At 39.0% G+C, this 16,429-nt stretch overlaps 1 protein-coding gene across 5 annotated transcripts in view; it reads right to left on the reverse strand.

The window, feature by feature from the left end:
• Positions 1-16,429, reverse strand: part of Scaf8 (SR-related CTD associated factor 8) — a 200,585-nt gene that overhangs the window by 104,528 nt on the left and 79,628 nt on the right. For 2 of the 5 annotated variants that reach the window (XR_003378364.1, XM_026787344.1), the window contains exons 17-21: positions 15,719-15,852; positions 14,013-14,157; positions 12,573-12,641; positions 9,628-9,843; positions 7,229-8,696 (exon numbers count right to left, since the gene is read on the reverse strand). Coding sequence is in view for 4 of the 5 variants with exons in the window: in XM_026787344.1 (XP_026643145.1) it covers positions 7,243-8,696; positions 9,628-9,843; positions 12,573-12,641; positions 14,013-14,157; positions 15,719-15,852 (2,018 nt within the window). In the remaining variant the exon portion in view is untranslated. Of the gene's footprint in view, positions 1-6,588; positions 8,697-9,627; positions 9,844-12,572; positions 12,642-14,012; positions 14,158-15,718; positions 15,853-16,429 lie in introns of those variants that run through there. The other 3 variants (XM_026787345.1, XM_026787343.1, XM_026787346.1) reach the window with 2 other exon arrangements.

Raw genomic sequence — 16,429 nt, forward strand, 5'->3', positions numbered from 1 at the left:
TCATCAACCACTTTTTAATGAACAAATTCAGTGGCTGCTTGTTGTGATGTAACAATGATATTACTGGATTTTCTCTGCACATTCCATTAGCTCAAGCACTAATGGCCAAGTAGGGGCATTACACATTCACCTGAAAAAGTAGGTAGTACGGACTAACCCGACTGATGGTCTGCAACAAAATTCAGTAACAGCCAACATCATTTTATAATGTCACTCAGATGTGTCCACTCTTTCCACTATGTCCTAGGAAGTCAATTTATATGGATTTTAAATAGTTACCCAGTCTGTTGATGGGAACATTATCGCCCCTCAAAATATTCTGAAATAACATCAGACCTCTTAACAAAAAAATTTGAACACGGGTATGCACCCACAGAAGATGACACAACTGCAGGCGACACTAGAAAGAGGAATCCACAACCTAAGGACAGTTCAGAGGTAGCTGAGAACTATCAGAAGATGCAAGGGGGAGGCTGCCTCCGGACCTGGGGGAGGGGGCAGGGCTTTGCCCACACCCTGACTCACACTGCAAGCTGCTACACATCTTTGCAAATTGCGAATAGCAGCCCCAGGAAGCTAATCAATACAGTTCACTCACCAGCACCACAGTTCCTAAGGGAGAACTCCAGCCTTGGCAAGCACAGCTTTGAAGTCAGTAGAGTTAGTCTGGGTGGGAGAGGACACACACGAGAGTCAAGTGTGGACGAGAGGGCATTGTCTTGTTGAAAATCACGACTATCTGAGCCTCCTCGGTGACTACTTCTGAAGATAAACTGTGTACACTTGCCACGTGGGTTAACACTCCTACTCCAAGTCCTTCTCTGCCTGCACTAAGAAAACTAACAGTCATGGACTATTGGGACCAACAATTGAGAAAGTAATGGACTCAGAAAAGGCTCTGTGGAACGGTTAGCCTCTCAGTCCTGAGGGACTCAGCATGGTCACACCACCTTTCCATCTAAAGGGCTCAAAGCCAAATTCAACCCCACAGAAGTTGAGTTTACACAGCACATATATTAAACTAGCCTTCGAAATTGAAACAAGTCCAGATAACAAAAGTAAAAACTGGCTGCCAATGAAGTAGGAAACTCCCATTATCAAAAAATCACCAGAGTTAACACTTTATTTCATATAATAATCAAGCTTTACCTAACAAATTCTATGAGAGTTTCCTCTGAAGGGAAGGCTGGGCGGTAACATGGCCAACATTCAGTCTCTGGTTCTAGGACTCTGGATATGGTGTCACAACATGCTGACACCAGCCTGGGTCTGTAGAAATCTAGTTTAGGAATTTGAATACTTGAAGAATCCTGTTATGCATTTCAATAAGGTAAAATAGTTGCAAATTAAATATTGCCACAAAGCACAAAGGCTAGTCTCTAAACTGAATTCAAGTGGCAAGCAAGCATTAATAATGCTCAATGTATGTACTATTACTTCATTCTTTGTTTAATCCAAGCACAATAAATTATGTACAGAATGGTTTTATACTTACTAAATCTTTATTATACATACAGTGCACAAAACTGAGTTTTTGAAGTTGTCAAAAACCACACCCTCAAATGCAGATCTGCAAAGTCCTCCTACACTGGTTACAGAGCATCCTCAAGGGGAAAGGGAGATGGAAAGGGGTTTTCTAAACGAAACCTTACTTAGCATCAGCACAATATAAACCTGCTTCAGACTAGTTGACAGTACATCACTGAGCAAACTTAAAACCATGAAGTAAGTTCTTACACGTTGTAAGAGGAGGAATAACAATGTACATGTGTAACCACAAAAAGGGACCTTGGTGATTAATGCAACCATAAATCCCAAAAAGCCTGGTTGGGCATTTTTTTGAATTGGCATATACTAACTTCTAAATCTGGTAACAAGATTTCAATGTTCACTCAAATACAAATTACGAGACTTAAGGAAGCCACTTACACCTGTTACTTAAGTTTCTCTTAAGCAAAAGATACTACAAGAACCTAAGGTGGCCATAGGATTGCCTCATAAACACGATGCACTTAATTATTTCACTCCTCAAAACAGTATACGTCCTGGGTATTAGCTATGGGTCTCTTCAGTGATGAAGACTGTTCAGCTACGAAGAACAAGGGCTGGAAGTTCAGTAGCTTGCCCAAACACACTCTACCAACTGTTAAGGCCAGTTTGTAAAACCAATTTTAAATTGTAAATTTTAAATGCATTATTTAAAAAAGTGTTAATATTGTTGGTTGCCCCTACCCATTCTTCTTTTCTTCTTCATTCACAAAATAGAAAACTTAATATTGCTGATTATTTGTCTTTTCTTAAAGACTCTGGTGTAACTCAAGATCTTACTGCTGTAGACTCCTGAGTGGACTGTGTTCTATGAAACTCAACAAGTTAAGGTAGTAAAACGCTGGAAACAGCGTCAAGATCAGGATAGGCGAGATCACTTTTAGTATAGGTCACAAAATCAGTTGCCAGCCCTGACTGCCCCATTACAGTCATGAGTTCTGGGAGGGCAAAATCCCATCACAATAGTTGCGGGCAGGGTAGGAGGAGAAAAAGGACATTTGCACTCAAGCCCCATGCATTCAGAAAGTTTGCTCTGGTGGACTCCATCAATTCAGATGACAACAATGTTAAAAATCAAAAGGCTCTATATATATTGAATACATAGACTCTTTTCCTTGGGTCATTATCCCTTAACAATAGAGTGTAATAACTAGAAACAGACACTACATCACATTTACTAGATTAACAGTAATGTCCAGCTGATTTAAAGTACACGGATGATACAATTGAGCACCTTTGGATTTTGGTACCTAGGAAAAAGTTTTAGTACTAATCCCCTGCAGATTGCTTCAGAGACTTGTGGTCTTATGCAAGGTGTACACTCATTAAACCACATACCTGGCCTGTGTTCACACAGAATGTGTTCTGTTTACTGTATGCAACAGTCAACATTTTATACAATCTGAAGTTACTCTGTCACACCTCTCTCCCCTTTGATACAGTAACAAAAGGAGAAAGTCAGAGGAGGGAAAGGAAAGAAGGCTCAAGGTATTTGTTCTAGATCTTCAACAGCCTTTTGAACAAAGCAAGGCAATTCTAAGTGCACACATGTGTCGGGGGGATGGAACAGGGAGCAAGAATTCTATCTAGAGAAACCATTGATTTATGTTAGTTCCTGATGTAAAACCCATCTATGCAGTCCTATTAATGACACTGACGCCAGTTCCTCATCAATCTATGCATTAGCTTTATCCACTAACAGTTCTTTCTATAATTAAAATATCCAACTATATGATAAAGTAAAAACCTGAGATCGCCTATAAAAAGCACATATAAGTAAAGAAAATGATTCTTGTATTCAACTCACTGATTTCTTCTCAATTTTTTTGGTGCAATAGTTCATTTCTAAAAATATAAATTTCAGCTATGATGACCTCTACATTTTAGTCACCCTGCAGCATCAATTGACATAAATGTACTGTTTTCTTATAACACTAAAAATAATTCTATGAAAGTAGAATATTTTAAGTAGAAAACGATTTAGAGAGTATTACGTGTAAATTAGGTATGGTGGCTAACAAACACTTGTTATCCCATCACTAGGGAGCACAGGGGTTATCATGAGTTCAAGGCCAGTCTAAGCTACAGCGGGAGACTCTGACCTAAAAATGAGCAGGGAAGGAACATATTCAGTGTGTATCTGAAATGGAAGTATGTGGGTGAAATTAAGCAAAAAACACATATACAAAGGAAGGTATGTCTTCAGAATTTACGTACACATCTATGAGTGTCATGAAACCTCTCAGAAGACCCTGTAAGTCTGGAATGACCACCCACACAGCTCCTTACAATATTCAGGGCTCCAGAGGTGATTGCGAACACTTCCTAGGAAGCGGGGATCCACAGGGAGCATGCTACAAATAAATTTCGGGGTGTGTCTACATTAAAGTATGCCATTACTGATTTTAATGTCGACCTTCACAAAGGTGTATTGATCAAAATATCATTATTAACCCTCCCCCCATTAAACTTAGAATTTTTTCTTTAGACGTAAACATTAATTTCTTAGTGCCCACAGCTCACATGGTTTAAAAGATGCTGTATTTTATATAAAAACCACAGCAAGAACACTTAAGAAAAACAGAATTCTATGTTACCCTATATCATCTGTGATTAAATGAGCGTGTCATCTGCCTGCCTTAAAAATGAATTACAGTTATTTGCTCTTGCCTTCTGCAGTATGTAAGTAAAATAACTTGTTTGTAAAGGAAAAAAATCTAAAAGGTACTGAAATATTATACTGTTAACACAGTACCTAGTAAGCAATGTCTTATTAATATAAAGGCACATGAGATACAGCAAAAATATTTTAATTGAATATAAAATGCCCTTGGTTCAAAGGCCATGCCTACCTGAATACACAGTGAGGAAAATCTAATATTCTGGAGTCACTCACTCAGCATCCGTCTGTGGACCAAATCCACTCACTAGTACACGTTCAATAAACTGTCTACCGTCTACTTAACTCTCTCCTTTTTCTTTGACTCTATGACTCAAAACATCTCTGAGTCAGGAATTATTTTACAGTCATGGGAAATTACCATGAGTTTTAAATGGGCCAATGGATCTTCCAAATGACTTCAGATTCTTTACCTACCTACAACGACCTAAAATGAACAGCCTACCCCAAACGCTGCAGATCCAGATGACACTGTTACATGTTTCTATGCACGGTAGGAGTTACCAACTGCAGTACACACTAATGCTAAGAACGGGGCTCATGCTTAATGAAATATTCACACATTTAAAAAATAAGTAATTTGTCAGTGTGCTAAATTACAACTACATGGGGCTGTGGAGTATATCTCAGTGGGAGAACCCCCAGCATGCAACTGGCCAGGGGTCGGTCCCCAGCAACAAAGAAACTCTGTCTCCTATGGTACTGTCGGCAAAACCACAAAACACTGAATTAAGTGGCTGGGCCACTTCATACTTCCAACTGGTAGCATTCTAGTGACAGAAGTGTCAACAAAGGCATACAAAATGGGGCAGGTCCTAAGCCAAACTCATCAAAATACAGCAATTAACTTTTCTCGAGTGTTTACAAACTGGTGAAGGAAATCCTAGTTCAGTAAACAAGGCTGGGTATTTCCTTCCTTAACATTATATAACTAGACAGGGGAAAGGGAGTAACAACATCATTCCTATTTCTTTTAAATCATACAAGAATCCGCAGACACACTCAAGATGACACAGGTTAACTTGTACTTTCTAGAACCTTCAAACAAGTGCCAGTGCAACATACCTTAAGCACCCCCATAGGAAGGTCAAAGGCTTAGAATTTTTTTAAAATCACTAACAAGTCTTATTTATACTGCTACTTAACTTGAACCAACCATCCATTAATTTTGATCAGAGCAAATGGAACTAAAGTCATTTTGAGAAACTATGCTCAGTATCATTTCCTTAAGTTCAAAGTCAGTCTTTCCTGAACATCTGTTCTGCCCTAAGGTTACAATTTTCATTCTTTATCCAAAGGGAAAGACCTGAAATAAAATCAAACTACTGACTGAATTACTTTGGAACTTAACATTTAAATGCTTCTACTTACTTTCCCCAAATAACTTACTATCTGTATTTAGACCGTGTGAGAAAAAGACAATTTTTGATCACAAAAGTTATAGCTCTTTAGATCATCAGAAATGTACACAAACAAATCTCATTTAAAATGGCTGGTGTGCTCTGCCACCACACAGGAGCTTGAGACAGAGCACACGATGAGCTGCTGGAAATGACTGCTCACACAATCACATGAAAGCTTTCCACTAGAAACTAAAATATGCTGATGGCTTTTTTTTATTTTACATGTATAAACTATATGTAGAAAACACAAAAGAAAACAGCAAATAAGTGAAACTTAAGGGCAAACGCAAACAAGAAGCCAAACCCAAATTCATCTACTCAGTTCATCTTAGTCTTGTCTAAACAATGTTACCCAGAGCCTACAAAACACAAGATGGACACTTTATTCCTGGTAGTCAGTACACACTCTGTGCAATCAAGAAACTAAACTCGAGGACAGTACTATCTACACAGAACAACAAATAGAGTGTGAAAGACTGGAAGCACTGACGTGAAATCTGACTGACTACACATTCACCTGGCTTCGTGCTCCGCTGTACTGAACAAAGCACCGCAGGATTGCCTCTCTGACAATATATTTCTTTCTAATTTCTTCACATTTATCAAGATTAAAAGCTATAATGATGAGCAATGTTACTTTATCCAATGTTTCCAATTTTCTATCAATTTTTAAAGAGTTTCCTATTAAACTTTTAAAAAACATTCTACCTTTTCTCTGTACGAGCAAAGAAACAGACATTCAGAGAAAGAAAAACTACATGGCATTCACAATAAATATACATAGATATTGCGGACACATTAATCAGACTGCATGGTTTTTATATAAAGTACAGGCTTTTACCACCACATATCTCTTCATTGCTGTCAGATGGCAATGGGGAACTTCAACAGCTAAGTGCATGCTACTAACAATTCAGTTTTAAGAATTTGTAGGTTAAAAAAATACAATTCCTAGAACACTGTTATCAAACAAGTTTTATTGGCATCTAAAAACAAAATTCACCCAACATTGAAACGTAGTTTAATATTTATGTTGTTTGATTTTTTTTTTCTTTTTTACTCACTGCAGCATGAGGAACAAATCACACACACTTACTTTGGAGTACAGAGACCAGAGTGGAGATTTTCACAAAATCACTTCTTAAAATCTCTGTATTATGCTCCTCAAGAATCTAGAGCCAGTCCTTGCATAAAATGTCACAGCTTTGTTTGTTACCTTAAAATTCTGCAGCAGCCTAAAGATATGGAGAAGATATGCCACACCTTGCTGTTCTGAAATATGTCGTTATCATAACCAACCCAATGACAGTGTCTAAAACCCTCTCTTCCATAGGAAGTCTCCGAAGCTGTTAGCATCTCCTTGACGTTAAAAGAATCTGGGGCAACATTTATACTTTATCAGAAAAATAAAAAATGTTTACCTACCATGTTCATATTAAGAACAATGTCTATACAAGTCAGTTTGTACAATTATTTTAAGAGAGGTGAACATGAACATCAGATTAACTTAGTTCTGGCAGATAAACGTGAACAACTCTGGTGCAGTCAGCCATTACCCTCTTACAGAGATGACAACTTTACAAAAGGTTTCTTTTACCTACTGAGCGATGGTTATGTCCCCTCAGTCTCTGTGCTCTCTACCACCACTGCTTCACTTTCTACACCAGCAACTGTGCCGCTCTCCTCCTTGTCTACGTCACTTGCAGATGCCAGTTTGTCATAGAGTTCAGGGTCCTTCTGTACTGGTAAGGGCGGTGGCTGAACATGTCTCTCTGTATTTTCACCGTTAACTTGAGGCACATTATCGCCTTTCCGTTGAGAAGTGGCCCCTTCGAAATAATCAAAAACCCGAGCGTGAGGAGGGGGGACCCAAGTGTTTTGAATTCTATCTCGTCCAAGACGGTTTCCATTCATTTCTCTGCAGAAATCAAAATCTCTGTCATCCCTATCCCTTTGCCTCTCCCAGGGTCTTCTGCGGTCATCGAAATCTCTGTGAACTTCTTGTCCAAATCCCCTGTTCCAAGGACCACTTCTAGGATCAAATCGGTAATTTCCAGCCCGAAATCTACCTCTTTCTTCATGCAAGCCTTTTGGACCACCAAAGACAGGCAAAACTCGATGCTCTCTCTCATCAAAATCTCTATGCCCCCAAGGTTTCTCTGGGGGAAAGCCAAAGTGATCTCTTCTACCAAGATGATCTAGACCGGGCCTCACAAGATTCTCTCTCATGTCCACAGGAGGTCTTCCAAAGTGATCCCTACCATCTAATGGAGGCCTTCCAGGACCTTCTCTGGGGTCTACAGGTCGCCCAACAACATCCCTAACATCCACTGGGGGAGGTCTAGTAATGCCCTCCCTTGTTTCTACAGGAGGAAACCGGTAGTCTCTATCCCCTTCCTGCTGAATACTGTCATTCCCAAGTGGTATTCGCTTATCTGGGTTGGGAACATTGTCTAGACTTGGTCTTCCAGGAGCCAGAAAAGGTCTTTCTGGCTGACTGAAAAGATCTCCTGGAGGAAAAGGTCCACGGGGTGGCGGATGAAGAGGTGCATCAAGTACCGATGGGGGAGGGATACCCCGTTGTGGGGGAATTCCAGGCTGTAATAAAGGGAATCTTGGTCCAGGCGCCTGTGGTATAAGTCCTGGACGGATATCCAACATTGGCAATGCAGGCATCCTTTGAGCTGGCATAGTTAAGGGAGGTAAATTTTGAGGTCCAATTGGTGGTTGTGTTCCCAAAAGTCCAGCAGGATTTGTAACATTTGGTGGCTGTAGTCCTACAAGTCCAGAGTTGTTAGGCAAATTTGGAGGCAGTACTCCAAGAAGTCCAGAGCCACTCGACACATTTGGTGGCTGTATGCCCAACATTCCAGAGTTATTTAGAATATTTGGTGGCTGTGCTCCGATAATTGCAGCACTACTGGAAACATTAGCTGGCCGAACCCCCAGAATTTCAGAATTACTTGACACATTTGGTCTCTGCACACACAGGATCCCAGAGGTGTTTGCAGGGCCAGGTGGCTGTGCTAACATTGCAGGACTACTGGGAATATCATTTGGAATCACTAAAAGAGAAAGAAAAGAAATCATTTGAAGTAACAGTTACTGTTATAAAAAGGAAATATATTATTAATGCTATAATTTCTGCAAATGAACTTCAACCCTGTCAAAGAATCACACTTCACCAGATACAGGATGAACATCAGATCTAAGATTATTAACAGCACACGGAGTGAAATTCACATATTAAAACAAAATACTCTGCACAAATATTTTCAAACAAAAATGTCAGATTTTTTTGCATGTGATTAAGATACCAAACAATGGGGCTGAACAGTGGTGGTGCATGCCTTTAATCCCAGCACTCAGGAGGCAGAGGCAAGCAGATCTCTTGTGAGTTTGAGGCCAGTCTGGTCTATGAGAGCTAGTTCCAGGACAGGCTTCAAAGCTACAGAGAAACCTTGCCTCAAAAAAACAAAAAAAGATACCAAACAATGGGACTCTATTAAAAATTACTTAATGCTTGGAAACACCATTTCTAGCTAGCTAATACTCTGGTACAGTATCTGTTATTCATCCATATTGCTGATCCTTGTCTTCCTGTAAATAAACAATTTGGAATCTTATTCTGACCATAATGCCCAGGGGCAGCACCATAGGCCTCAGAAGGGTGAGGGCTGGGTCTAATGAAAAGGCCTAAAACCCAGTATTATTCTGAATAGAATGTAATTTGCCTTGATAATACTGGGCATTAAAATAAAGGGCCTTGTGCAAGCTAGGCAAGCACCTACCACTGAGCTATGTCTCCAACCCTTTAGAATGTCACTTATGAAAGTGACAACTGCAGAGCATGGAGAAAACACAGTGATCCCTGTGAAAAAAGGGCACTAACACTTTCACATACGTAGCACATAAAAATTTAGCACTAATCTTCAGAAAAATAATTATGAGATTAATTTTATGTCTAGGGGCTTATAGTCAGTGGTTTTGTTTTACCTGGTCTGGTGTTCTCACCAGAAGGAATCTGGTGTTCTGCAAGGTGAGGTACTTTGTCTTCAGGCTCTGCTTTATTGGGAGGATTAAAAACATTTCCAGCTGGTAGAGTTGAAGGAGCAAGATTGCTGGCAACAGAACCACCTGGTAAGACAAGGCTACCAAATCCAACATCTTTCACAGTTTCTGGAGTCATGGACAATGGTGGTTGCACTAAAGCTGTTTAAACAGGACAAAAATTTATTTCAGACTTAATCTGTAAGCTATCTGGCAACATGAGTGATTTACTTAGTGGCATCTCTGTATTACCAAGCATTTTATAATAACCAATGCTCATAATGAAGAGCCTCAGTTCTATTTACAATGTTTCACTCTTTCAAAATAGAGAAAATATCTTAAGAAATGTTTTCACCAAAAGGTTATGGTACAGGAAGAAAAAAGTATATCCTAGTAACACAAAAAACTAATTTCCTAAGGTGAGCTAAGAGAATGCAAAATATAGAGAAATGATTGGCAGAACAGAAAGTAGATATCAGAATGAAAGTCTGACCAATCGTCTTCAAACTACAGTATGTTGGGGAGAGATCCCTTTCCATTCAGTACCTTCATCAAACAAGGTTAGGAAAGGTGAACTGTAAATGTAATGTTATAAACATTCTGTTCCAAAACAGTTGGTGAAAACTCTCCACATGTGTATGCCATCTACATACTAAAAGACAGAACCACAAGAATTTAACAGTCTTAGAAGTTCTTGCTCAGGGTATGTCATATGGAAAACTGTTGAGTCATACTTGGATACTGTAAGCAAAGGTGTCCCTTCCCCCCTTTTCACTTTGAGAATAATTTGGATAAACTGTCAGTATATTACAGAGATATTACACTGGGACAAAACCACCTATGATCATGAACAGGAATTATGGGAACTAAGTGAGGCAGGAAGAATAGCGGAATTCTATGTATGCAAGCAATGGATCCAGGGTTTGGGAACTATAACTATTGAGAGACGGGCTATACAGCACGAGCCTCTTTGAGTAATGAATTAAAAAAGAACTTTTGAATATTGTTTTCAGAAAGATTTGAAAGGTACCTAAATAATGAAGGAAAACATTTTAAAATGTAAGGCAAGCAGATTTAGAATTTAAGAAATTAGCAAACATCTCTATTATATGTACTCTCATGAAAGGTCTTTTGGAATCTAATTTTTAAAGTGGGATTGCTCAAATTACTAAATAAATGGTTCTTCAGAAGCCCTGTGTTTAGTAACAGGAAAAAGGAAATAGAAAATTAAAAGCTAACTAGATGTCTACAATGCTTGTTTTTGAATTCCCTGAGGTCAGCAGGATGTCAGTAAACACACACATTCTGAAGGTAGAGGGAGGAATCTGGATGGTAGTACCATCTGGTTTTCTATTGCCAGTGTCTATGACTCTGTAGGTTTACATTGCAAGGGAGGAGGTAAGTATACATGTTGTCATTTCAGTATGATAGCAGACAAAAATATGAAAACATAGCTAAGTAAAATGTGTTGTAAATTTCTACTTGAAGCTATTTTATAACATACATTTATAATTTCTCTACTCAAATGACTACTTCCTAGTTTTGTTCCCTGAGAATTTTTCACCCAAGAAAATCCTCAGAGCAAACATAATCTAGTGGCCAGATTGTGGTCTCTGAATGTCATCCTGCATTACGAGATGTGTCTGGTTCACACTCAGTGGAAGATATAGTATGAGTTGGAGACAAGCTGAAAATCCTGAGACCCTCTCAGAAGCTAAGGGGAGCTAACTCCAAGACACAAAGAAGCAACATACACTAAGGTAAAACCATTTGACTATCAAAAGAACAAAGAATACAACTGATGGGAAAGAATTATTAATCCATGAAAACACAGATTAAAAAAATGAAGAAATGAAGGGCAGTTTGGGGGAGGGGTGGAAAAAAATGACAGAAACCCTCTCTGCTCTCCGGTCACACCCACATTGCACTATGTACGCGGACCATTAGGGAAAAGGTATGACATCTACCCTAATTCTCCTGTGCACTACACCTCAAGGGATCTAATCACCATCAGCTAGTAAATTTTCCTTATATTTAAAAAAAAAAAAAAACTAACAACGAAAGTACTATTTGGAAAGATAACCACTTTGTAACTAATGACAGATTTAACCAATAATAATAAATAAAAACATAATTAAAAACTAACCAGATAAGCATTTTGAACAGCAAAGTTCTAATACCCAAATACCCTCATCGATCTTAAGATTCATTATTAAATATGTAAGAAAATATCAAGTGTAAACAAACCCTAACATAAATTATGCATTTGAATAATAATGAAAATACAAATTCATCTACTCTAGGTCTTGCTCTGGGAGGATGATGATAAGACAAAGTATGTATGAGCAGGGATGGGGCATGCAAGTAATTTCTGTACTTTCTGCTTGATTTTGTCTTAATTCTGAAACTGCTATAAAAATATTATGTTTTGTTCAAAAATGAACAAAAAGACACTAGTTTGACAGAATGCAAGTCTACTAAGTATTGCTTGTATTCTTATGAGGAAAAAGGGTCATCTGTAATCTAAGCAAGTCTTTGACACTAACTGCCCCCTTCCAGGAATCTTGTATCTGGAGATGAATGGCTCAGTAGTCATGAAGAACTATAAACCAGAAGGGAGACCTGGGCAGGATGGCACTAAACAAGATGTTTAAAATAAACACAGCAAAACTGCCGTGATGGGAGGACAGTCTGTGAATCTTGACTAAAGGAAGTAGATTACGAAAAGACATTTTGGGACAATTGAAGAAACATGAATAAGAACTTCTGAGATACTGTTAATTTTCAGATCCTCTAGCATGCATTTGTTGAAAACTAATGTTTTACAGAAATGAGCACAGACACACTAAGACTCCCTGGGATAAAACAGACTCTGTAAATCAGTAACTCACATGTTGGTACTACTGGTGGAATTGCAGGGGGAGGTACCACAGGTGGGGGAACCGGAGGTGGCATAAAACCTACATGGGAGAAAAAAGACCAAAATAAAACAGCACAAAGAAAATTATTTGTTTAAATCAAAGGGTTCAAGATTTATAAATGAACTACTTCCACATTTTCTTATTGTTTTACCATGGGGTCTTCCTCTGCTACCCAGCTGGTATGGAACCTGCGGGCTAAGTCATTCTACTTCAACCTCCTGAGGAATGTGGATGTTGTGGAATATTACTCTAACTATGTCAAGATGTGTTACATTTGTTTGTGCTGTGGAATATTACTTTAATATTTAAAGGTGTGTTATATTAGTTTCTACTGCATTTGTTTAATGATGTAAAAATGTACTGCTTTGCCTAGCTAGGCAGTAAAGGGACAGGCGGCTGGTGGGCAGAGAGAATAAACTGGAGGAACAATCTAGGCTCTAGGGAGAAAAGACCTAGGGACAAAGAAAGGGAGACTCCTGGGGCCAGTCAGGCAGCCAACAGTCAGTAAGACACTGAAGAAGCAGGATAAGTCAGACATCCAGAATGAAAGAAATGTAAAAAACCCTGAGGCAAAATGCAGATGAAGAAAAACAGGTTAAATTAAGTTAAAGGAGCTAGTGGGACAAGTGTAAGATAAGGCTGAGCATCTAAAACTAATACTAAGTCTCTGTGTCTTTATTTGGGAGCTGGTTGGTGATACAAAAGGTTTCTAAATCGGGACCTCAGTGCTCCACTATAACAGCAAAACCTCACAGCCTTAAAATCACCTCTGTTACTATGCTGATGGATCTGCGCAATATTCTCCACTTAAAATAACTTTTATAAATACTTGATTTCTAGAAGACAGATGAAGCAGCAATTCTGATTATAACGTATTTATTCATTCACTCGTTCAAGTCTTGTGGACCACTCTGCACTGCAGATCAGGATGTCATCATGTAGGGAACCAATCTGTTTTTGAGGGAATGCTGACCACAGGGAGAGCGCTAAAACTATCTCAAGCTACCATCACAGAAGAAAATGACACTATAGACACGTCATGCTCTTTACCACTATGTTAAAATATTTTGTTAACTTTAGAGGATATGATGTTTTAAGTTCATAAATAAACCCTACACTATAATGATATTTTTATGATCCCACAGACCACATGACCAAATTATAAATCTGCTTCTTTTCAGTTTTTAAAGGTAGAGTCACTATTAGATTAAATGAGAGGAAACAGTGAGTAAAAATAAAAGCTGCTGAAAAATGTGGCCTAATGGATGGTCGGGAGAATGGACCCAGCATGCTAGTTCTGTTGTGTGCTGAAGTCTGAGAACCATTGCTCTATGGCATTGAGACCCCAAAGAGAATGAATATCAATGATATTCTAAACGGAGTTAAAACAGCAAGCTATAAATTCCTTACCAGGAGGTGGCTGTGAAGGGTTAAAACTTGCTCGTAGGAAAGGAGGTGGAGGGATTGGGCTGAATCCAGGCGGGGGGACCGGCATTGACACAGGAAACGCTGGCGGAACTAAACTAACTGCAGGAACCGCTGGTGCTACTGGAATCTTTAGTGGGCAGAAAAATGTCTGTTAGTCAGTTTATCCACCTGAAGTAACTTCTACATTCTGGCATACTAAAGGCAAATTACCTCTTTTAAATAGGAAAGTAATAAATGTCATTACACTTATGTTTCTCTATTTGTATACTTGTGAGTGAATCAATTTAGGGCTAACGAGTAGGAGTCAATAGGTCTCTCCTCTTACTTTCAAATAAATTAATGAGAACTCAGCTAAGCACTGAGGCTCAGGCTTCAGACTCACTAGCACCCACCTGCCAGGCTGCCTCTACAAAGTACACAGTAGCAACTTTCAATAAGCACCAAATTCTCCAAACTTGGTTTTCTAATCTCAACTTAAATATCTTTTATTCATCATAGCTTCAAAAAGGCCCTAACCTCTCTCTTGCATGGCTTTATCTCTTTCCTGAATCTCAAATGTTACCAAGTTCAGCATCTAAACTTCATTGCTTAAAGAGTACTGTAAAGGTCACATGTATAGAAAATGAACTACTTGTTACTCTTAAGAGACAGCGCCTCATGTTATTTCCTAGTCTCAAAAAAATGATAGCTCCAAAATTTCTAATTTCTTGGACCAAGCCCCTGTCTTTCCTGTTTCACAACTCTAAATTCAAGTCTACAAAGTCCTACTAGTTGTACCTTCTAAGCCATCTACTGTCTGTCACTTCTCCTTTATTAGTCTTCATGACTCAATCACCTCGCACCTATACTGCTACAGTATTTTCACTTCATCTCTTCATTTATACGTGTCTGCTGTAGCCTACAAACTATAAACGATATCCAGTGTGATCCTTTACAAGTCACTCCTCTGGTTATCGTCCTCCAGTGGATCCCTTCATTCAGAATGAAGGTGAGTTCCTTTGAGAGTTGAGCTTACAGGCAAGACTCTAGCCACCTGCTAGAGTAAGCTACTGCTTATAACCTTCAGAGTGGGTTTCTTCTGCTTGTGATGCTCTTGCTCAGATGCTGGCTAACTTCTTCACCACCAAGTTGTTCATTCAACTAGGCACACCCTCAGCTCTGTCATAAGATGGCAGGCAACGATGCAGACATTCTTGACTACCACAGTCTACTTTTCTTATCCAGAGGATCTCATCTCTGGCTCCCCAAATGACAATGAACGCTCCATGGTCAGCATGGGTGTACCCTGAGCACCAGAAGCTTCTACAACAGTGTACAACTTAGCACTAGCACATAGTACATATTTAATGCATAAACATTTAAGTATGAATATTACCATTTCCAACAATGACCTTTCAAAACGTTTCACTAAATTCACTGAAATAACTTTATTAATATAATTATCAAATAATGTTATTGATACAAATTTGCTTGCACAGAAAGCATAAATCTAAAGAAAATACTGTAAGTCTAAGGGGGTTACAGCTTGCTATTCACCTAATTAACCATTCTTGCATTTAGTATAATAATGCATTGTGTGTGCAGAATATTTTTAACCTCTGTCTTAATGTGAACAACAGATGCCAACTGTTACACATCAGCAAATAAGATATGAAAAAAGTACGACTAAGAAGTCAGCAAGTACTAACCTGCAGCATGGCCACAGGTGGAGGGAAAACCTCTGCCTGTGTTGTGACCACTGTCTCCTTTTCAACTGGAGTTGGACTCTGTGTAGTCTGGACCGTTTCTTTAACGGGTTCGGAGGCTTTCACAGTTTCCCATTCTAAATAAAATATTTGAAATTGATTTCCTTTAAATGATGCTTTTCAGCTTTTTTCCCCATTTACATTACCATCTGAACCCTTTCCAGATCTATCTTGGCAAATCTAAAAATACCACACAAGCTAAAAATGACAACACCAAGCTGTAACAGATATACCTTATAGGTCACCTGATTATGGGAAACCAGCCCTGTTTTGTATGTTATGAGGCACAACTAACAAAGTAGTAACTGAATACAGAGAAATCTTCCGAAGAGGACAAGAACAGAAAATGCAATCAGCTGGACATGTGGCACATGCCTGAGGCTGAGTGCTTAGGAGGTAGGGGTACTGGGACAGGAGTTAGAGGACAGCCTGGATAACATGAAATCAATCATGGTCCTCTGTCTTCTTCTGAGCCAAGAACAAACATGACTAGTCAACTTTTGCTTCTCAGTGTATCTGCCTTAATCTCCTGTATGTTCCATGTTCATTAAGTTCTGGCATGCTACTTCCCAAAGTGGATACACGTCTCAAATCCTCATAGATGCTCCACCCCCACAGATCTACATCTACTTACAATGTAATGCTCCCATGGAT

Source organism: Microtus ochrogaster, linkage group LG9 (genome assembly GCF_000317375.1).
Source record: "Microtus ochrogaster isolate Prairie Vole_2 linkage group LG9, MicOch1.0, whole genome shotgun sequence".
Classification (NCBI taxonomy): domain Eukaryota; kingdom Metazoa; phylum Chordata; class Mammalia; order Rodentia; family Cricetidae; genus Microtus; species Microtus ochrogaster.